Raw genomic sequence first — 24,370 nt, 5'->3', positions numbered from 1 at the left:
CCTAAACAGGGCACAATAGCCCATGTGATCCCAGCATTGCACAAAGACAGGCCTAGGTTTGACTTTGCCAATTTGGCTATTGCTGCAACCCAAGAGGACCCACCTAAGATAGGTGACCTTTCCAAACTAAGCCCAGGGTTGGGTAGTCCCATTTCAGAGATAAGCAAATTGTCTCCAGACCGGAAACCTTCAAGAGGAAGGTTACCATCTAAAACTAAAAAAGAATTTATTTGCAAGTTTTGTGGAAGACATTTTACCAAGTCCTACAACTTACTCATCCATGAAAGAACCCATACAGATGAACGACCTTACACCTGTGACATCTGCCACAAGGCCTTTAGAAGACAGGACCATTTGAGAGACCACAGGTACTGTGAAAATACTACTCAAATAATATCTGATATATATGTTTTTTGATTTAGAAAAAATATTTTCTGCAGTATTTATTAGTACATATTTAATATTCCACCAGCCACTGAGAGGTTCCACAAGAGTATAGAATATTAGCTATAAGGATAGTATGCAATAATGTAGCGATCTCAGTTATCACCAATTTACATGTTTTAGGCCACGTTCAGATGTGGTGGAATTGCTGTTGAATTCCTCTGTGGACAGTCCGCAGCGGAATTCTGCAACAGCCGTTTTTTACATTTGTTTCTATACATTTTTAGGAAACTTAGTTCAGACGATGCGGAAAGTAACTGTACGGAAATTAGGCTGCAGTGCAGAACTTTCCCTCCGCAGCATGCACATTATGTTGCGGAGAAGCAGCGGAATTTCACTGCGGATTGCAGCCTTTGCAATGCAAAAACTGAAATCTGTGGCAAGTCCGCTGTGATATCTGCAACGTCTGAATTGCCTTTCAAATATGCAAATGTTGGTGCAGATTAGTTGCGTAAATTGCCCCGAATCTGCACCAACATTTGCAGCGGAAAAACTCTGCCACATGTGAACATGGCCTTATGCTGCTTGAGAGGAACCTCAACTCAAAGACATTCCATGTTCTCCAAAATTTGCAGAGACTAAGGTTGTTTGTGAGAAATTGAACATTTTTTTAGACCTCATCTTATGACGGGTAAAGCCGGTTAAGGTTGATGATGTAATTCTTCCATAAATGATCCACATGCTATAATCAATCTTATGGCCGAAACCTATATTCTACCTGAATTTGACTTAGGGCGGGTTCACACATGGCGGAATTGCACTTAAATTCCGCTGCGGACACTCCGCAGCGTTAATCCGCAGCGGAGCCGTTTCTACATTGCCTTTCACTTTAATTTAGCAGTGTTCGTTTACACGATGCGTACAATTCCGCTGCGGAGCATAGGCTGCGGAGCGGAATTTGGTGTCCGCAGCATGCTCTGTCTGTTGCGGAGCAGTGGCGGACTCATGGCGGAATTTCTCCATTGACTTCAATGGAGATTCAAAGTTCCGCAATGAAGTCCGCAGCTGTCATGCACATGTCATGTGTGCTGCGGATGCGTCTTGCTTTTTTTACTTGACATTTCTTCATTCTGGCTGGACCTATGTATTTCTAGGTCTACAGCCAGACTGAGGAAGTCAATGGGGCTCCCGTAATGACGGGAGCGTTGCTAGGAGACGTCAGTAAATAGTCACTGTCCAGGGTGCTGAAAGAGTTAAGCGATCGGCAGTAACTGTTTCTGCACCCGGGACAGTGACTACCGATCTCAATATACATGTATCTGTAAAAAAAAATGAAGTTCGTACTTACCGAGAACTCCCTGTTTCTGTCTCCAGTCCGGCCTCCCAGGATGACGTTTCAGAGTAAGTGACGGCTGCAGCCAATCACAGGCCAAGCACAGGCTGCAGCGGTCACATGGACTGGCGCGTCATCCAGGGAGGTCGGGCTGGATGCCGAAAGAGGGACGCGTCACCAAGACAACGGCCGGTAAGTATGAAAATCGTTTACTTTCACTAGGGAAAGTGCTGTCCCTTCTCTCTATCCTGCACTGATAGGGAGAAGGGAAGCACTTTTCCCGCAGTCCGCAGCAGCTAGTCCGCATCAATTTTCTGCACATTTTGTGCAGATCCGCTGCAGAATCTGCAACGCAGATTCTGTGCGGCATCGATGCGGACAGTTGCGGAGGAATTCCGCCATGTGTGGTCATGCCCTTATTTCTTCCAATCCCATCAACTAGTTTTTGTTCCTCCTGTGCCAGGAAAAGTCAGTCATTGTACTTCCTCATGGTGAAATATGACATATGATATGGGCGTCATTGTGCTACTCATTGTAGTGGTAAATCTCTCATTTAGTAAATATTCCATGTACCAAGCAGATTTATGTAGATTTATTACCCAGGTGAAGTGAAATTGTTGCAGTAACCTCACACTGAGAATGTATTTACAGGAGCTATTGAGATAAGGCCTTGTGTGAAGGTCGTTGTTCTCCTGTAGATAATACTTGGACAATGTATACTGTTTGCCTGTCACACGTACATTATAATCTCTTAGCACAGAGCAATCAGTCTTTGATCAGGATCACTGATCAGTCTTCATATGACCCACTCTGTGAACCCAGATCAGCATTGCACACAGTACTATCTGAGGCAGGTAGAGTTGTGCAGGCCCCTGTTGTGGCTGCTGTGTGTGTTCATAGTGATTAAATGTAGATTTCACCATTGATTTTTTTTTTTTCTCTTCACCATTGATTTTTTTTTTTTCTCTTCACCATTGATTTTTTTTCTCTCTCTCTACCAGATATATTCATTCCAAAGAAAAACCCTTCAAATGTCAGGAGTGTGGAAAGGGATTCTGTCAGTCGAGGACCCTGGCAGTGCACAAAACCTTACACATGCAGGTACAATGTTGATATTATTTACAAATGAATAAAACCCATTACAACCCATAGCATACACCTCTTATAACACCACTGCTATATGTGACTGTCGAGTATTTTATGCAGATTTTTAAAATGTATTTCCTTTAAAAAAAAAAATTAAATCACCAAGAAAAAAATTAAATGTATTTCCCTTTGGGAAGTATCTGATCATTTACTGTTCATCCTCCATCCCTCCAACAAACGCCAAATTGTATTTAATATAAGGCTTAGGAGATATGACTTTCTAAATATATAATCCACTTTTCTCTAATCTAAATTTATAAAAATAGCATTTTGTTTCTATAATTAAAAGGAATCATTTAAAAATAATAATACATAATTTTTTTTAACAATTTGATCATTGCCCATTCCTCCTTACCGCAGCTGTGCTATAGTTTTTACCATTAGGCCCAGTTTACTAGATATGTGCCATCCCTACCACAATCATCCTATCCCTTGTTTCAAGATAACTTCTAGGATGGTGTAATATTTATTCTATTCAGGGGGTAGCTATAGGAGGGGCAGAGGTAGTAGTTGCACCCAGGCCTTCATACCCAAGAGATCCCTCTGCCCCAAAAGGAGACACCAGTATTATAGATGGCACATAGTAGGTGGGGGCCCTGTTACAGATTTTGCATTGGGACCCAGGAGCTTTAAGTTATGCTGCTGAATCTATTTATCCATTATTGATTCATGTTTGCTTATTCACTAACCTACTGGACATGAAACCTCTTTCATGTACTGTACTAAAATTACAAAGAGTGTCCAGGGCCTATTTGGGTGTTACACCCTCTGGCTCATACACTATATAAATTATATTAACATCAACAAATAGACAAGGAGAGATGGTGTAAAGGATTAATCCTTTGCTTGCTTCAAATCTGAACAGGAATCACCCCACAAATGCCCCACATGTGGAAGAACATTTAATCAAAGAAGTAACCTGAAAACTCACCTTCTTACCCATACAGACATCAAGCCCTACAATTGTGAGCAGTGCGGGAAAGTATTCAGGAGAAACTGCGACCTTCGGAGACACAGCCTAACCCACAGCCCCAGGCAGGACTACTAGAGTGGGACACCCCTCAGCCAGCTACCTACCCACACCCCCAGCCTTACACCCCAGTTCCCCCAACATAGGGGTGGAGACATTGCTTGCACCCAAAGACTTGCCTTTATGGACTGGACTTTACAACTCTACAGCTACCCAGCCTTTACTTCTTGTACAGATATAAAGCTCATTTTAGAGCTGTGTAAATAAGGTTTATTTTTTTTTATTATTAATATTGTCAAGTTTTGATGCACAGTGGGACAGATATTTTTTTTTTGTTCTGGAGAAAATACCATAAAAGTGTATTTCAAAAATAAAAGTCTAATGTTTTTGAATATTTCCTTATGTGTTTATTGAATGATTAGCCTGCCTGCGTTTCCTGCTGGTGTCTGATGTGTGGAAATTATGTTTTTGAATGTCACTTTTCTATATAAGTGTCTAGTCCTTGCAGTGTTGTCATAGCAGACTAGTGTCAAGAATAACTGGAAGAGGTTACTGACTGTTGAGTCACCACCGTCTTGGGATCTTGTAGTTGAGCAGAGTGATTATTTCTAATGTATTACAGACAAGTCACTTGTCACTTTGCAAAAAAAATGGGTCTAAAAACATCGCACAGTTTTAAAAATATCACCAAAGAAACAGAACCAAATCAAGAATGAGCGAGTTCAGATCGTTCTACTTTATTGCATACCAGAAAATATCACAATCAATGCTGACACTTGTAGTACTACGACTTGCTGGCTACTTTGAGCAGTGCTAATAGAAAAGGATCGAAAAGACACGTAGATAGACACTCCTTTTGTGTTGCATTCTTTAATAATGTTACATATTATTTGTATTATTATAGTACAGATGGATACAATGTATCCACCCCTCCTCCTCCCCCACTGTTCAAGCTCTGATTACATTAGCAGTGATATTATACTGAAATACTAAACGCCTCCAACATGAAGATTTCATTTCCACTACTTTGCAGAACAAGTTTTATTTACTCCCTGTGGAACCTCTTCTATTAGTCACTTCGCTTATGAAACACATGGAGAGGAGAAATCCCCATCAATCCTAATAATATTCTGCATGAGATATGCGGTTTCTGTGTAATTATGAAGGACTGAAATAATATGCTGATACAGTGACAGGAGGTGGATATAAGGTGCAAACAATCTTTACTACATTCATGTGTTTGTATTATATTCATTATTTTTTTTTTGTATTATACTTTTTCTTGTCTTGAGTACAATAGTTCGTTTTGGAGCGATAGAAATGTCAATATGTGCAGGCGATGTATTTACTTTAAATTCGATTTTTGTCTGCATCAGAAATAATTAAGATATTATGATATTAATAGATATTGTAATGCATATAAATATATTTTGCAAAAAAAATAAATTAATTAATAAAAATAGATATTCAAAGCCGAGTTCATTAAAACAGGGACACTAAAATGAAGGAAATTATATTTTCCTATACTTCTGAAATGTCTTTATTTTTATTATATTTTCTTCACTCTGTGTTTAGTGATACTGTGATTATTCCAGCATAAATATATTTTAATATTGAGTAATATATACATAATTTAATGTCATCATGTATTAATAATGTGATCATGTTTTATTTAATTATATTTAATACTGTATTTAAGAAAAAAAATATTTCCATTGTTGTGCTATATTAATCTGCCAAACATTTACATTCAGGTTAGCAATATTTTTTTAATTTATTTTTTTTAAATATGATTTTGTTTTATTATTAGTAGCACTAGGAAACAGCGTTGCATTAGATATATAAAGGCAGTACAGACCAATTCCTTTTATTTCGTTTCTATAAAAAAAATATCATTGCCGTGTTATACAATATCATGTGTTTTTTATTTATATAAATATTTTGAAAATGTTTTTCATACAATATATATATATATATACAATTATTATTGCTATTGTTAATAATTGCAAGATTAGTTGTAAAGCTCCAGGTAAGACGTGTATAAAACTATATGTCAAAACTATGTCAGAGCGATCTTACCGAGCTGATTCTATCCTGAATGAATCGATCTGCAGCCATTACTCCAGCATTCCCCGCTAGTTCTAGTCACCAGTTATTTATTCGTTAGGGATTTACAATATTCTGCCACAAATGTAAAGGAAATTAGAAGTTGTTGAAAACATTCCAGGAGAAGCACGATCAGATTTGTTACATTTTTACCGATAGCTGCCCGGTGGTGAATAAATGAAAGTGTACATTGTGTGTCTTCAAGGGTTATTGGGGACTGGATTGATGATGTCATCTGTCAGTCATTTTTTAAATTCAAAGTGTTGACTAATGAAACTTGAAATGTGGCTACTATATAACAATGCAAATTCTACCCGCAATTGAAATGATTATATATATGCTAATTTCTGCACATTTTGGACATGTTCATTCTAGTGCTTGCCTTTCTATTTACGTTTTGTGAAAAAAAAAAAAAAAGTTTAAAGAAAAATGTGCCGTGTATTTCTATGAGATTTCTAAGACATGGCAAAATTTGTTGTGTTTTTTTTTTTCTGTATCTTTGTCAATTACATGAAAATCTGATCTAACATGATATCATTTGCTGACCAGTGTGTTTGGATCTGTTGCCCATACATACAATAAATACAAAAATAAAATATTAGAATATCAAAGCAACCTAGCATGCAATATCTATCTATCTATCTATCTATCTATCTATCTATCTATCTATCTATCTATCTATCTATCTATCTATCTTTCTATCTATCTATCTATCTATCTATCTATCTATCTATCTATCTATCTATCTATCTATCTATCTATCTATCTATCTATCTATCTATCTATCTATCTATCTATCTATCTATCTATCTATCTCTAATTTCTTTTTCTCTTTCTTTCTTTCTTTCTTTCTTTCTTTCTTTCTTTCTTTCTTTCTTTCTTTCTTTCTTTCTTTCTTCTATTTATCTTTGTATGTATCAATGACAACACAGCAATATTAGCAACATTTATGGGCCAACGCTAGCTCTATTCACACCATGTTTGGGCATTTATGCCTGAAAAAATATGCAATGTTAAATACTTTTGCATCAAAAAAGACAAAAGTATTGTAGGTATGATATCTTTATTGGTTAACCATAAAAATTATATATGCAAGCTTTCAGAGCACACAGGCTCCTTCTTCAGGCAAGTTTACAAATGAAATGCCTAAAAAATATAATAGTATCCAGACACATACTGTAACGTACCCATAGACGTTTGTGTTTGTTTTTTTTTGTATGTTTCTTTCCTAATTATGTGAAAAACTAAATTAAGCTAATATAATTTTCTGACCAGTGTGTTTGGATCTGTAGCACATAAATACAAAAAAAAATTATTCGTATAAAAAAACACGTAGCATGTAATATCTATCTATCTATCTATCTATCTATCTATCTATCTATCTATCTATCTATCTATCTATCTATCTATCTATCTATCTATCTATCTATCTATCTATCTATCTATCTATCTATCTATCTATCTCATATCTATCTCATATCTATCTCATATCTATCTCATATCTATCTATCTATCTATCTATCTATCTATCTATCTATCTATCTATCTATCTATCTATCTATCTATCTATCTATCTATCTATGACAACACAGCAATGTTAGCAAAACGTATGGGCCCTCGCTGGCTCTATTCACACCATGTTTTAGCATTTATACCTGAAAAAATAAATAGTATCCAGACACATACTGTAACATACTTGTAGACATCTCTATGGCAAAAATATGTATAATCTTTATTTATATAGCGCCAACATATTACGCAGCACTATGTATGTCAAAAGTGTGTCATATGTCTGACGTGTTTAGGTCTGGATATGTTTTCTTTTTTTAACAGTAGTGAAAAGTCAATATCAGACTGATCCCAACATATCTTTGCATGTGTTTTCACAGTATACATTGGAACTATCTGAAAAAAAATAAAAGCAAAAAAGAAAACTAATTTCCTCTAAAAAAAAAAAAATCTACGAGAGAATAACTCACACAGGTCCATAGGGGGGTTAGGCAAGTGCCAGACACATGTTTCATGAACAAATTCAGTTCGCCATATAAAAAAAAAAATATTTTATTGTGGGCAGGGAAATTACAATGTATTGATTTTGTTTTGCTATCTATGACCTGTAATTATATTTTATCTGGTAATTTATACTATTATTTTGCTATCTTTAGGTCAGGATCACACACACATTTTTAAGGCAGTGTTTGGCTCAGGTTTTTTTTAGCCAAAACTAGAAGTGCCTTCCCACGACTCCCCAGGGCAGCAATTGGTTATCACAAGATTTCGCTTCTGTCTATAAAAGCTCTATCTACTGTATTAATACAGCAGTTATTGATTGATACAGTGGATAGAGCTCTTTTAAACAGGATGTGAGATCTTGCAATAACCAGTTGCTATCCTGGGGAGTTGTTGGAAGATGTAGGCAATTTATTTATTTCAGTTACTTACTGTATATAGCGCCAACATATTACGTAGCGCTGTACAGAGGTCCTCTCTTTTACTGTCCCCATTGGGGCTCACAATCTAAATTCCCTATTGGTATGTTTTTGGGGTGTAGGAGGAAACCAGAGTACACCCACGCAAACATAGGGAGAACATACAAACTCCACGCAGATGTTGTCCTTGGTTGGATTTGAACCCAGGACCCCAGCACCGCAAGGCAACAGTGCTTTAAATATATATATTTAGAAAATTATACATTTCTTAAGGGGATTATGGATTTATTTTAAATATAACAGGTGATAGGTCCTCGTTAAAAACACAAAATGTTTCAGTTTTTTTCAATTAGCGTAGATCGTTTCAAAGTAACTGTCTCAGACTAAGGGTATGTTCACACGCACTAATTCCGGACGTAATTCGGGCGTTTTTGCCCCGAATTACGTCCGAAAATAGCGCCTCAATAGCGCTGACAAACATCTGCCCATTGAAAGCAATGGGCAGACGTTTGTCTTTTCACACGAGGCGTAATTTACGTGCCGCTGTCAAATGACGGCACGTAAATAGACGCCCGCGTCAAAAAAGTGACCTGTCACTTCTTTGGCCATAATTGGAGCCGTTATTCATTGACTCCAATGAATAGCAGCGCCAATTACGTCCGTAATGGACGCGGCGTTCAAGCGCCTGCACATGCCGTTACGGCTGAAATTACGTGGATGTTTTCAGGCTCAAACATCCCCGTAATTTCATCCGTTACGGACGCCCTCGTGTGAACATACCCTCAAAGGGTATGTGCACACGATAACTGGCTTTTACGTCTGAAATTACAGACGTTTTCAGGAGAAAACAGCTCAGTCGTTTCAGACGTAAATGCTCCTCACATTTTGCGAGGCGTCATTGACGCCCGTAATCTTGAGCTGTTCTTCATTAAATTCAATGAAGAACGGCTCAAATTACGTTTCAAAGAAGTGTCCTGCACTTCTTTGACGAGGCAGTCATTTTACGCGTCGTCGTTCGACAGCTGTCAGACGACGACGCGTAAATGACAGGTCGTCGGCACAGTACGTCGGCAAACCCATTCAAATGAATGGGCAGATGTTTGCCGACGTATTGGAGCCGTATTTTCAGGCGTAAATCGAGGCATAATACGCCTAGTTTACGCATGAAAATAGGTTGTGTGAACCAAGCCAAACTGTGTAGAAGAGATTCTTCTGGCATCGACATATCTCCCGCGGGAACAAGGGATCGGGCATGTTGGATTTCTTCATGATGTCAGGGGAGAGTTGGGAGCCCCCACATATTAGTTGGCCAGTCCCGCTGAAATCGGCCGGTTTCGGCCAACTTTCATCTAATGTGTATGGGCACCATAATTGTACTATCTGAGGATAAATAGAAGAAGCCAAAACACCATTTACATATTGCCTTTGTCTGAATCCAAGTTTTCAGAAATCACTACTGAGTCACTGTGCCACACACCATATGTTAGACCATTACCTGTAGATATTTGATATGAGGTTTGGTCTGTAGGATAATTGGCACAAGGTAAAGAACTTCTTAAAGGAACACTCCGTTTAATTTTTTTTATCGTGGCCCCATGTGGAAAGTATACATGGTAAAAGGTAGGGCGCTTTGTTGACAAATTATATGCTCCATTGCCGGGCCACCGTTATGTCACGTGACCGCAATGTGACTGTCTGACTCCTACACGGTCTGCTTTGTGGACCGGAAGTTTCATTCACTATGCATTTCTATGAGACTCACATTGAGCATCTCATAGGAACTCATAGTAAAATCGACTTCCGGTCCACACAGCAGACACTGTAGGAATCAGACAGTCACATTACAGCCAAGTAACATAACATTGGCCAGGATCGGAAGAGATAGTTCGGCAGGAAAGCACCCGGGAAAGAGGATGGCCTTTGCTACCTTTTGCCGGGTGTACTTTCCAAACAGGGGTCATGATAACAATAGTCACTGGCGTGTTCCTTTAAACCCTTATTTTCACATGAGACATTACACAGGCTAATCCTATTGAACCTGACCTAGAGACATCTACAGTGTTATCTCATGGCTGATATGAAAATATTTATTGGTTCAGTCCTTTAATAACCCCATATAATACTAGAGGTGAGGCACATCTGACTTGTGATACACTGCTATGTATTACTGCATTAGAAAGTAAACCAACTTTATCCGCTCTATCAGTCACTGCTCCACCTACCGAGTATTGTAGAGAAAGGTCAGAGTTATAAAACATCCATGTTGTGTCTAATGTTACTAATACGCAGTGTTTTGTTATATACAAGCTGCCTCATTACAGTAACAAATACAGGATAATTAAATAGACAACATAGGGTTAAAGGGGTTGTACAGGATTAGAAAAACATGGCTGCATTTTTCTAGAATCAGTGCCCAATACAATGCAATAAATGAGGTTTCACAAAACCTTATTCACAGGCTGCAGAAAAAATAAGCGCAGATTTTAAGGCTGCATTCATGCTCTAAATGGGACATAATTGTGCAATTCAAAAAGGTGCCACTTGTTGCAAATCCACAGCAAAATTCACATGTAAAGCTACAAAACCACAACTTGCCTGACAGCCGAATGCTGAGAGCTGTAGTTTTAGTCATAGGTTGAAGACGACTTCCTTAAAGGCTATGTAAACCTTTGAAAGGCAAACTTTTTTTTAAATAAAAAGGTCAGTGGTGTGCTTTGTCTAACTTTGTATATCATTTTTATTACAAATTATTGTAACTTTTTTTTAGCAATAGATACAGCTGCTCTATGTAGAGAATACAGAGCAGCTGTATCTAAAAAAGTAAAAATAATTTTTAATAAAAAAGTATAAAATACATTGATACATGGTTTATATAGCCTTTAAATCATTATAATAACAACATTGTCATTATGTATGAAATCTTTATTCCAAATAGCACCATAAATTCTCTAAAGAGCTCACGTCACACTTTGTAGTAATCATAGAAGCTGTCAAGCATACGTATGTTGTGTAATAGCAATTCTCATAGTGACCAGAAATACTTTGTACACAATACATATTGCAGGACAGAGCTACAAGTCATTTGGAGCAGTTTGTGATTGAGAGAAGAGGATATATTTTAAGGTTATAGCCAGATGCTTGAATTTAAGACTGTATGGGAACAACTCACAGAGCCGAAGATGATTGTACTGATAGTTAATACGGAAATGTCACTATTGTATGGGAACTTATTCACACAGTGAGACAATGCGCCCACTACTGCACAAAATAATCAATAAATGTATATTTGGACAGGCAACTCTTGCTGCAATAGTGGGAACAATTTGTTTAAAGAAACAATTCTAGGAAATGTTCTCCACAGAAGTCAGTAGGGGTAAAATGCAACAAAAAACCTTACACCTAGGCCATATTATTCTAAAAGGGCATGTCCGATTCGGACAATACATTTTTGTCAGAAGGGTCCCCTGACGATAAGTTGATCACAGGGCGTCCCACTGCATGAAACTCCAAGGCTCAGTAGTAACCTGTGGAGAAATCCTGCAGCAAGTGTTCAATTAACCTGCAGTGCCACCGCAGGGGAAATGATGCATTACATGATGCCCATTGAAATCAATGTGCTGTCTGGTTATTGTACAGACATAACAGGTCAAAAAGAGATGCACTTTGTAGCAGCTCCCCACTCTGGCTAATAGATTAGGGTCCTGAATGTGGGACCGCCTCTGTTAATCCAGGACTCCCTAATAAGGTATTTTAAAATGTGTTTTTAAAACAAGATAACCACTTTAAGGTTAGAAGTACACAGTGACTTAGAATTAGAAATATCATGTTAGTTCTATAATTTCCCATGGGAGATAAATTAAATGCAACTTGTAATTATCACAAAAATGCCCTATACGTGTGGATTTTCCTTTTTGCATGAAAAAAAAGTTCCCCTCTAGTCCTAGCATTCTCTACACCATTTGAAAGCTATAAGGTATATAAGGTGAATTCATTTTCATTAGCATTACACCACAGAGGCAAAACTTGACCAAAAACAATATAAGTGGCCACAATCTATTTATATATTATTAAACATACAAAAATATGAAGTCCATGTTGTATCTTTTTATCACTTTCTACATCTGTTGGATGAAAATAGACAAGTTGATGAAAGAGCATGTTGTCACAGTCTGGTGTTGACTTTCTATCTTCTTGCGCTATAGCAGGATGTCCGAGAAATCCTTTGGACACCTTACAAGATGTCGGCACTTCGTGAAATACTTCACAGTCCTATAGTTCCAACTTGTAAGTCATCGCAATCTTATGTTTCTCAGAAGCAAGGTCCTAGTGCAATCCTCACATTATTGTGTTGCTCTTGGATCGCTGTACACTGTTCCGACATCTTTAAAGCTGTTCATTTTGTGAGAATGTATATTTATAAAAAAAAAACAAAAAAACAAACATTTACACAAGAGAAATTCAATAATAATAATAATAATAATAATAATAATAATAATTCTTGTAATTTCTACTAGTTTTTCTGCATTAGTCATTGCATTCTAGCTAGTCGGACTCTCTATTCCTTTGTGATAGATAGATAGATAGATAGATAGATAGATAGATAGATAGATAGATAGATAGATAGATAGATAGATAGATAGATAGATAGATAGATAGAAAGAAAGAAGTAAACAATTGTTTGTATGTGTCTCAAGCTTGAGAAAGGCTCTAGAGGAAAGAGCTGAAACGTCACACAGGGAAAAAAGTACCTATCTTTTTTCACTTGAATCACTGGAGTGCTGTCTAATTTTTGACTACTATATATTTGGCACATTGGTTGGTTCCCAAGGGCTTGCACCCACTGCTGCCTGGGCTGCAGGACTTTTGTATTATCTAGATAGATGATGGATGGATGGATGGATGGATGGATGGATAGATAGATAGATAGATAGATAGATAGATAGATAGATAGATAGATAGATAGATAGATAGATAGATAGATGATAGATAGATGATAGATAGATAGATAGATAAACCTGAGATAACAGGATAGATAGATAGATAGATAGATAGATAGATAGATAGATAGATAGATAGATAGATAGATAGATAGATAGATAGATAGATAGATTAGATAAAAAGAAGAAAGTCCAGAGCAGCACCGTATGAGAAAAAAGAGGATGGGTGCAAGCCTAAGGATTCAATACTACACACAAAAATAGGCAGCACTCCTGGATATCAAGGTTAAAAACCAGTGGTGGTGAACATTAATCTATAAGCGACGCTTCGGCAGATGGAACTGGCTTGAAAAAGGTCAGTTGCTCCTTGATATCCAGGAGTGCTCCATATTTTTTTGGATAGATAGAGAGAAAGAGAGAGAGAGAGAGAGAGAGAGAGAGAGAGAGAGAGAGAGACAAATAGATAGATAGATAGATAGATAGATAGATAGATAGATAGATAGATAGATAGATAGATGTAATCAGCTGATGAACGAGCGCTGTCAATAGGGGATTTGCAGAAATTGCAGACTATTTACATAAGTATAGTGAATAGTATGGTTCTTAAGGATGTTAGGCTCTGTTCATATCTGTGTTGGGGTCCCGTTCTGCCGTTCCGTCGGAGGGTTTCATCAGAACGCGGACCATGAGCAGACACAAACTTACACCGACAGAAACCAGAGGTTTCCGTTTCCATCACCATTGATTTCAATGGTGACGGAGCCGATGCCCGTGCTTTCCGTTTGTCTCTTTTGTGCACCGGACCCGTCGTTTTGCTGGAAGCAATAGCATAGTCGACTATAGTCAGCATAAGACTGTAACCCTTATAGCTAGGCCACTAGATAGTATAAGATACAGCAGCTCAGCAAACAGTATAACACATGATAGGATTAGATACAGCGTCTCAGCAGACATTGTCATGCCTAATAGAACTAGATACATGACTCAGCAGACAGTATCACACCAGAGACTTAGACACAGCGGCTCAGCAGACGGTATAACACAAGATAGGATTAGATACAGAGCCTCAACAGTAATTATCACACATAGGCTTAAGTTTAGTAACTCAGTAGACAGTATCACAAAAGAGGCTGAGATACAGTGGCTCTGCAGACAGTATCCATATACTTATGAGTCCTTGCTCCTAAGTCGGGTCCTCTTCAGCTCCGGGCGCAGTGCTTGGTCCTGACGCCATTACAATGTCCTGACACTGAGCGGCGTCAGGACCCAGCGGTGTGCCCGGAGCTGGAGAGGACCCGACTCAGGATCAAAGAGAGTAAGTATATGGAGGAGTTACTGTAGTAACAGAAGCTGGTGTAGTTTCACCTATTGCAAACTACATAGGCCCCAGTTGTGATAGCAACTGTAGACAAAAATGGTGCAGTAAGCTATGGGGCCCCCTGGCTTCAGGGCCCGGTTTCAACTGTGACTGCTGTGACCCCTATAGCTCTGCCCTGCATCTGGTACAGACAGCCATGATAAATGTAAATTGTCAGTTACATAACAACTTGATCTCTTTTTTGTTAGTCTGTGAATCCTGAACATATGTTTTTTCCGTGTTAGGCTGCGTTCACATCTGCGTCAGAGCACCGTTCCAACGTTCCATCTGAGCTTTCCGTCAGAACGAAGCCCTGACTGACACAAACGGAAACCATAGGTAGTCGACTACGGTATTGAGTCCGTCAAAATGACGGAACCCTTGCACAACGGAGACAAACGGAATCCATTTGCATCGGATCCATAACCATTGAAATCAATGGTGATGGAAACGGAAACCTATGGTTTCTGTTTTTGTCAGTCAGGGCTCCGTTCCGACGGTAAGCTCAGACGATACGTCGGAACAGAGCCCTGACGCAGATGTGCACGTAGCCTTACTTTGTTATTAACAAGCCTGCGAGCCTAAATATTTTTCCTTTTATTTATGTTATTTTATTTTGTTGTGATATGAAAAATTCTCAATAAAAATTATATTAAAAAAAAGTCAGTCTAAGGTCCCCTGCATACAAGGGCATATGAACATAAAATGTAAAACCCATGTAAAGTACAAAACAACACTGGGAGTAATCGGTCAAAGATCCTTCTATTGAATGAGGCTGCGACTTAATAAATATGTGGGAACGGTGAGCTATACAGGATAAGTCAATGGTGTGTTACAAAGAAGAAACTGTATCTAAAGAGTTGAGTCATCTATCTCAAGTCAGAGAAAATGTAACCTCCTTATTCATTCCTTTAGTGGTAGAGTGGAGTTAACAGAATAGATCCAATCTTGTAGAGAGGAGGGATTGGATGCCATCAAGTATTTCGCGACAGAGTTTCTAGTGTGAAAGAGAAAGTAGTGGTCAGTGGAAGAGAATTTTTTTTCCAGATCTAAAAACAAAAAGACATACCTTAAGGTTGCCTCGGATAGAAACCCCTATTACATAATGTAGAAATGTACAAATTGGTTCCCAGTATCCACAGAGAACCGGACACAACCATAACAGATGAAAAAAGGAACCACCACATCAGATGGGACGTGAGCCCATTTTTATTCGTGGAGGGTAAACCCGCCTGCCTCCTCCCATGATCTAATACAAGTGCTGGGTCAATAAATATGGCCTCTTATTCCCCCAAATAAAAATACACAATAATCCCCTGTAAACTTCAGAAAAAATTAACTGGTATGTAGGTAGGAGACGGCAAAAATACATTTAGGATTTTGGGAAGCAAGATCATCTTCAACAAACTGACTCTCGCTGGAAGTGAGAGCAGCATCTTGGACCAAGTCAGTGTCTTGGACCAGGGTAAGGCAATCAGTGGGAATACATTTTTGTTATTTTTATTTAAGTAATAGCAAAATGGATTAAAACATTTACTAATGTGCTAATAACATTAATTTGTGGATCAAATGTCCAGCTGCCACTCTCCATTAAATTGAATAGAACATACAAAAACTCTCAGAGGTTTCCATAACTTCAGTAGCGTAGCTAGTGGGGGGAGGCGGCGGTGGCCCCAGGCCCACTGAGATGGTGGGGCCCAGGGCCGGTCCCCCAGCGGTGGTGTGTCCTGGTTTCATCTGTATCTGCGTCCTCAGGAGCTGACGCCTTCTTGCTCCAGCATTCACTGTATAATGCCAGCTCCAGCTGTGAGCATCTCGACGCAGACAGACGCAATGTAGTGATGTCATCGCGCCTGTCTGCGCAGAACCACACACTGCCAAGAGCGGAGGAGCAGACGGATCTCCTCTACTCGTCGTGGGACCGGGGATAGATAAATATTTATTTCATTATTTTTTTATTAGGCTCTATGGGGCATTATACTGTGTGGTGGCAGCTATGGGGGCATTATACTGTATGGGGCAGCTATGGGGGCATTATACTGTATGTGGCAGCTTTGTGGGCATTATACTGTATGGGGCAGCTATGGGGGCATTAATAATAAATAATAATAATCTTTATTTATATAGCGCCAACATATTACGCAGCACTTTACAATTTAGAGGGAACATGAAACAAACAATATCAGACATTACATAGTGACAAAGTTCATTTACAATTCAAACCTGGATATTGTATGTGGGCAGCTATGGGGCCTTATACAGCATGTAGGCAGCTATGGGGCATTATACTGTGTGGGGGCAGCTATGGGGGTATTACACTGTGTGGGAGGCACTATGAGGTCATTATACTGTGTACGGGAAAGCTATGGGGGCATTATAATGTATGTGGGTAGCTATGGGGCGATATACTGTATGTGGGCAGCTGTGGGGCATTATACTGTGTGGGAGGCACCATATGGGCATTATACTGTGTGGGGATAACGATAGGGGCATTATACTGTGCAGGGACAGCTATAGGAGCATTATACTGTGTGGGGGTCACTAAAAGGTTATTATACTGAGTGGGGGCCGCTAAGGGGTCATTATATTATGTGGGGGCAGCTATGGGAGTATTACTCTGTGTGGGAGCAACCATTGGGGCATTATCCTGTGGGGGCAGCTATAGGGTCATTATACTATGTGGGGGCCACTAAAGGGTCATTATACTATGTTTGGGGCTCACTGGGTTGGGGCCCACTCTATGCCTCTGCATAACTTTCAATGATTTTAATGTAGAGTGACTGGGCATGTGTGGCCTCCACTCCATTGAGAACAGCGAACAGGATCTCTGCATTATTGGGACTGGTACGATCATGGTGATCAGGCCTGACCAAAGACATAAAAGTATTTTAGTGGAAAAAATGCTGATGGAATGTATTGAAGCTGATCCAATTCAGATACATAGAAACGAATAAGATCTGCAAACTGAACCATTTAACTACATAATAAACCAGAAATAAATCATCCATAAACTGGTAAATAAAACACTTTGGTCGCCTCTATTTACTCATACTGGATCTATTTGATCTCTGGATGTTTCACAATCAGCTTTCTTCTTGGGTGCAATCTTCCACTTTAAAGATACATTGCACCAATACACAAATTACTTGAAAGAGCATTCTTTATGTAAAGAATGGCTTATAGCATGCAGGTGATTTATCCCGTGAGGAGGTGAATAATCAACATAAATTACATTGTTTCAAGAAGAATTCCAGTAGATATGTAATCTGGACAATACTCATAAATACCGCATTAAAATACTTTGATCTGTAAAACGTATTAAATCTAGTAATCCTGCAAGTGCTTAATGACTGTGTGGCATTGAACAGAAGGAGTGTGAGAATAGATAGAGATAAGTTCTCTGATTAAGGAGCTGTGTCAGTTTTCCTGAGTACACAAATTCCTGATACAGCCCTGTACTAGACCAGCTATAAAACCCTCTGGGTAAATGTATACACAGCCTGAATAGACATGATGCAAGTTTACAATGCAGCAAGGTTGCCTGAGACTTGAAGTCCTGGGCTCATATATAAAATATCAGAAGAATAATACAAATTTCATTGGTGCGTTGCACTGTATGCCATATTTATTGATCATTATCAAAATGTTTACTGACATTGTTAACATGTTGGAAAAATTGAAAAAATAATACCGCCACTCAAGCATCACACAGAAACCTAATCTCAATATTAGGAGTATATGATTAAAAAATAGATAAATGCAAACAGGCAAGTGAGTACACATGATATACTGTAACAAATGTCCATCAAAATGACCTGAAAAACAGTCAACTCCTAAATACAATGTTGCTGCTTACACTAAATATAGTTGAAGTGTAAACAGCAACATTGTATTTAGGACTTGACTATATTTTTTTAGGTAATTTTGATAAACATTTGTTACAACATGTCATATGTATCGATTTGCCTCTACTTTTCTATAATATAATCCTAAAATTGAGATTAGGTCTCTGTCTGATGCATGAGTGACGGTGCCATTATTTCCATTTTTCCTATATCTTTTAGATTTCTTTGGGATATAAAAATCACTAGCCCCCCCTCGCACACACAACCACCACGAGGCTGTTAATAAGTCACCCTCCAAAACTGTATACATTGCCAGCATGTTGCCCATGGTGATGTTGAGATTGCGACCAGTAAGCGGCAAATGTTATGGTCCTGTAGCACCAGATGACCTTTAATATACACTACCGTTCAAAAGTTTAGGGTCACTTAGAAATTCCCTTATTTTTGAAAGAAAAGCACAGTTTTTTTCAATGAAGATAACATTAAATTAATCAGAAATACACTCTATACATTGTTAATGTGCTAAATGACTATTCTAGCTGCAAACGTCTGGTTTTTAATGCAATATCTACATAGGTGTATAGAGGCCCATTTCCAGCAACCATCACTCCAGTGTTCTAATGGTACATTGTGTTTGCTAACTGTGTTAGAAGGCTAATGGATGATTAGAAAACACTTGGAAACCCTTGTGCAATTATGTTAGCACCGCTGTAAACAGTTTTGCTGTTTAGAGGAGCTATAAAACTGACCTTCCTTTGAGCTAGTTGAGAATCTGGAGCATTACATTTGTGAGTTCGATTAAACTCTCAAAATGGCTAGAAAAAGAGAGCTTTCATGTGAAACTCGACAGTCTATTCTTGTTCTTAGAAATGAAGGCTATTCCATGCGAGAAATTGCCAAGAAACTGAAGATTTCCTACAACGTTGTGTACTACTCCCTTCAGAGGACAGCACAAACAGGCTCTAACCAGAGTAGAAAGAGAAGTGGGAGGCCCCACTGCACAACTGAGCAACAAGACAAGTACATTAGAGTCTCTAGTTTGAGAAATAGACGCCTCACAGGTCCTCAACTGGCAGCTTCATTAAATAGTACCCGCAAAACGCCAGTGTCAATGTCTACAGTGAAGAGGCGACTCCGGGATGCTGGCCTTCAGGGCAGAGTGGCAAAGAAAAAGCCATATCTGAGACTGGCTAATAAAAGGAAAAGATTAATATGCGCAAAAACACACAGATTGGGAAAAAGTGTAAGGCTGGGTTCACACGACCATGTTACGTCCGTAACCTGTCCCCTCATGAATACACGGGCTCATAACTAGGAGTCCGCAATACCCTTTCAGGGATCCTATTAGCAAAATGGCACAACATTTGTACATGCCATTTTGGCTACTAGGAGTAAGGACCTGTAGTTGTAATATGCTGCCTTTACATAGAGCAGCAAATAAGCTGACAGATTCGCTTTCAATTTACAACCATGGAGACTGTAATGATGCTTATAGACAGAACTCGAACAAATCCGCCGATTTCAGTGGGATTGGCCAACGATATTGTTTATGGGGTTCATCTGACTTTGCTTCCCCCAACGCCAGGTGTCGGGGGAAAGAAGGATCAGGCATGTTGGATTTCAACATGCCAATTCCTTTGTTCTGCAGGCAATAAGCCACTGTCACAAGGGTCTGGCAGCGACTTATTCCCTTCTCCCCATTGAAAAACAACATGCATGTTTATGTGGGAGTCAAAGAAATAACTATTGAAAGAACGAGCATTCAGCCGACATTAGTATATACTTTGTTTGCTTGCACAATTTTGCAGATTTTCCTGCACATAGTGGCAGTCCTTGCTGGTAATTATCTGTCATATGCACATCGTGAGAAGTTGTATTTGGATAATGCACTTTAGGTTAAATCTCACCATGGCAGGAAATAGTTTTGCAGGTGCTGATCTTAGTCTATAAGACATCTGGGTGGAAGCATGAGTTTTGTGGCAACAACTACCAATTATTCGGGATTTTTGTGTCAACTCTATAAATGTCTCTAAGCATAGGACTTATTGTGCTGTCAGTACAGTAAATGTGAGGACAGTTTACTTACGAAGTTCACAGCAAAAACTCATATTCAGGAAATCTTTGCAAATCCTTCAAAATTTCTGTGTGACGGAATGGAATCATTGGCTCAGGGAATAGGTTCTCTCTCTAGTGTACAATATATACTGTATATATAACACAAATAAAATCCAAAAGCAGAAAACATCTAAAAAGACAGTAAAAAAACAAAAAAAAACCCTGCTAATGTAAAATACACTTCTGTGACTGTGTTTTCTTTATCCAGACGAGTCTTCTAATCAGATGCTGAATAAAATAAATTTTACCCTAAAATGTGGAGGGTGTATAAATAAGCAGCCGAAATATTACAAGAAACAACATAAAAACAGCAAACAAACTTGGGTAATGCATGTTTGTAATTTGATTAAAAAAGAGAGTAAAAGAAGCAGCTAAGGAAAGTGCAGGTATCCTTGCCGATATGTGTTTTTGTAAATTTAAGGCCGGATTCACACGAGCGTGTTCGGTCCGTGATATACAGACCGTATGTCTGCAGTATTTCCCAGACCGAACCGAACACACTTCAGGGACAGTACGGGGCAGATAGATAACTATGACGCTAGGAGCCTGGCTCCCTAAAGTGTGTTCGGTCCGAGAACACACTTTGTTTTTCAAATAAAAATGTCTATCAGTGTGATTGGTGCAAATTTCAAAATTATTTTTATTAAAAATGATTTAAACTTTTTGTATACTGTATACAGAGCAGCTTTGTCTAGCACTGAAACCTGTATGTCAGGATCACGGGACTGACGGGTTCACTGTGAGTGGGTCCTGCATGTCTCTAACATGCAGGATCGAGCAGTTATCGATCACATCTAAGTTCATAACTGGACATGCAGAAACCTCTTTCACTGAACCCATAAGTCCCGCAGACCTGACGGATTCAGGCCTTAGCGCACGATACAGCTGCTCTATATGCAGGATACAAAGCGGCTGTATCTCAAAGAGTAAAAGAACATTTTATTAAAAATTATTTTTAAAGTTGCACCAATCACACTGATAAAAATGTAGCCTAACAAGTGTCGGACTGATGTGTCTTGAGTCCAAACTATAATGAACATGTGCACGTCCACTTTTAATATACCTATATCAGCTTCAAACTGAGTTGTTTTCTGCTATATCTTTAGAGTCATTACTTTGTCAGAGGTTCCTTTGTTAATATGGTGGGTCGGTCAAACCTTGAGCTTATGCTAATATTTTAATAAACATTGATTTAAAGAGGACCTGTTAGCTTTCCTGAAATGTCTGTTTATAGAGGACCTTTTACTAGGTCATATAAGGTGAACTGTTTAACTGACCTTAATAGCGCTGTCTCCCTGATTCCAGCGCCGTTTTTCTTTTTTTCCTGGACCCCGCCATTCCAGATATATGGCCCACTATTACGTTGGCGCCCTATAAGCTAATTTGCTGTAGTTAGCCAACAGGGAGGAGCTAGCTTCCCTACCTCTGATGTTTACCAATCAGCACGAGGCAGCTTGTGGGCAGTTCATGTTAAACATGTTTGTTTAGCATGTTTGCATGTTATGGCTATTCTTTTACAGGTGGTATGATGGTTGTCTTGTTGGACATCTAAAACTGTTGACACTGGGATGTGTGGCCCGGATGCCATTTTGCTGCATTTGCCACGCCATAACAGGGTGATGACTTGCATCGTGGCTACGCCATGTCATCACGCTGGTGACCTAATGTATAAAATTGCTGTTCTCCCACCAATTGTTGTTCAGTGTTCAGGTGGAAGAGTTGAAGTGAAATTTGGCTGTGTTGGTGACAAGCGTTTGAGAGCTGCTGCAGAGTGTGGAGTGCTGTGTCAAGCTGCTGGAGAATGACGGTACTTCGTTGGGCCTGTGTTTGTGAACCTGGAGCGAGTTGCAGGAGGCAGGAGCCTTTCCGTGATTGTGTGCGGAAGTCAGGTGAGCAGTGGTGGGTACAGGCAGGAGCCTTCCCACATAAAGCAAGTCAAGCAGTCAGCCATTTGCGGACTACTAGGCCATCATTGTTGGACCAACCCCTGTAGCAGGGAGGGGCGCCCCTGGCCCTGTCCACGAAACAGGTCAAGCCAGCCACCATCCACTTGCATGAAACATGTCAAAGACTGTGCCTCTTATTTTGAAAAGTTCCTAAGAACACTTGCTTGGCCATGTGTACCATCGGCATCGGTCAAATAAAAGATGCGTTTTGTCACTTTCTATCTGCTTCATACCATCTTTGCTACAATATACCTGCAAGGGCTGTACACCATCTATGTCCCCACCTTACAAATAATTTACTATATCTGAGCACTTCTCATGTAGAATTTTGTACATGTGGAATATAATGTTTGTCCACTGCGTATTGTCTACCAATCTATCACACATTATCTTGTGACAAGTGTGGTTTGTGTCTTATACATAATGATTAAATGGAGAAGACAGGGGAAGCTCTAGGATTACATAACAACATTTTACAATAAAATAAAATAGGCCCTTAGGCCTCATATATACGTATTACTTGCATTGTGTATATGTGTGTTGCCTACACAAGACTATTGCTTCATCTTTGGCTCAGGCTTCACATGTTCGTAGTAACAGAAATCTGAGTCACGTAGTCCATTTCTAAACACAGAGTAGTAACTATGTGAGTACATCTGTGGGAATGAAAAATATCTAATAAAAAAGAAATCATAACTGATAAAATAAAAGCAATCGCAGAGCATGCCCCACAGTCATATGTTACAGCCAAAGGATTTTCTACATTCCACAATAGAAAGTTATTCTATTAAATCACGAACAGAAAAATGGTGTCAATATATTTAGGAGTAAAGGCTGCTCCATTTTAATAAAGTATTTGTAAGGGTAATATTTCTTTAGGTTAAATGTCCTTGTATTTAGCACTAGATGGCATATATGGCATGAGCTTAGTAATTCTACAAAGATCAACGTCGGCTGTATCTGCCAATGTTGGTGGGACTGGTTGACCATCTAATGTGTATGGGATGTGTCCAGTTTTACCCGCAGAGTATGGGATAGTGGCTTATTCCCCTCTCTCCATTGAGTTTACACACATGTGTATGGAGGTCGGGAGAAATAGGCGTTGGCCCACAGCTATCTAAGGTATATGTCTCCTTAAAACAAAGACTTTATATAAACAATACATTACACTTAAAGGGGTTGTCCACTACCGGACAACTGATGACCTATCCATCGAATAGGTCATCAGTACATGATCTGTGGGGATCCGACACCCGGACCCCGCACCGTTTAGCCGCTCTGGCTGCCCCTGAGCACTGCATGTCTATGCCAGAAGCAGATAGCTCTGGTCATGGAATAGCAGCCGGTCAAGTGAATAGGAGGAGAGCTGCAGTTCGGCAGCACGGCCGCAATGCAATGTACAGAGCCAACTGCTTCCGGCTCCATACATTGCATAATGTGCCATAACATCCAGTGCCCGCAGGCCACCGGAGCAACTGATCTGTGCGGGGTTCGGGTGTCGGACCTGCACCGATGATATACTGATGATAGATCATCAGTTGTCCGGTAGTGGACAATCCCTTTAAGGGAAACATTGGCATTTGCCGACAGAATTTGTTTCATTGCTCCAATTCTACTGATATAAAAGATGAAGCAACTTTGTATATAGTCTTGGTTAAAAATTCTCTACCGTTTTGTGTATACAGCTCCTATTTAGACCTATGCCTCTCCATGGATGCAGACTACATACAAACCCTGTGTAGTCTGATATTGTACTCCTACAAACCCTCCATCTGTCCTCTACTTCTTGCTAACATACATTT

The 24,370-nt window shown here is 39.2% G+C and overlaps 1 protein-coding gene across 3 annotated transcripts in view; it reads left to right on the top strand.

The window, feature by feature from the left end:
- The window catches only part of OSR2 (odd-skipped related transciption factor 2), an 8,895-nt gene extending 4,668 nt beyond the window's left edge, over positions 1 to 4,227 (top strand). For 2 of the 3 annotated variants that reach the window (XM_075828064.1, XM_075828062.1), the window contains exons 2-4: positions 1 to 368; positions 2,719 to 2,818; positions 3,729 to 4,227. The exon at positions 1 to 368 is cut by the window's left edge. In XM_075828064.1, coding sequence (XP_075684179.1) covers positions 1 to 368; positions 2,719 to 2,818; positions 3,729 to 3,911 — 651 coding nt within the window. In that variant the 3' untranslated portion in view covers positions 3,912 to 4,227. The remainder of the gene's footprint in view (positions 369 to 2,718; positions 2,819 to 3,728) is intronic. The other variant, XM_075828065.1, reaches the window with a different exon arrangement.
- The last annotated feature ends 20,143 nt before the right edge of the window (positions 4,228 to 24,370 follow it).

This window comes from Rhinoderma darwinii, chromosome 5, assembly GCF_050947455.1.
Source record: "Rhinoderma darwinii isolate aRhiDar2 chromosome 5, aRhiDar2.hap1, whole genome shotgun sequence".
NCBI classification, from domain to species: domain Eukaryota; kingdom Metazoa; phylum Chordata; class Amphibia; order Anura; family Rhinodermatidae; genus Rhinoderma; species Rhinoderma darwinii.
This window is presented reverse-complemented; position numbering and strand designations above follow the sequence as displayed.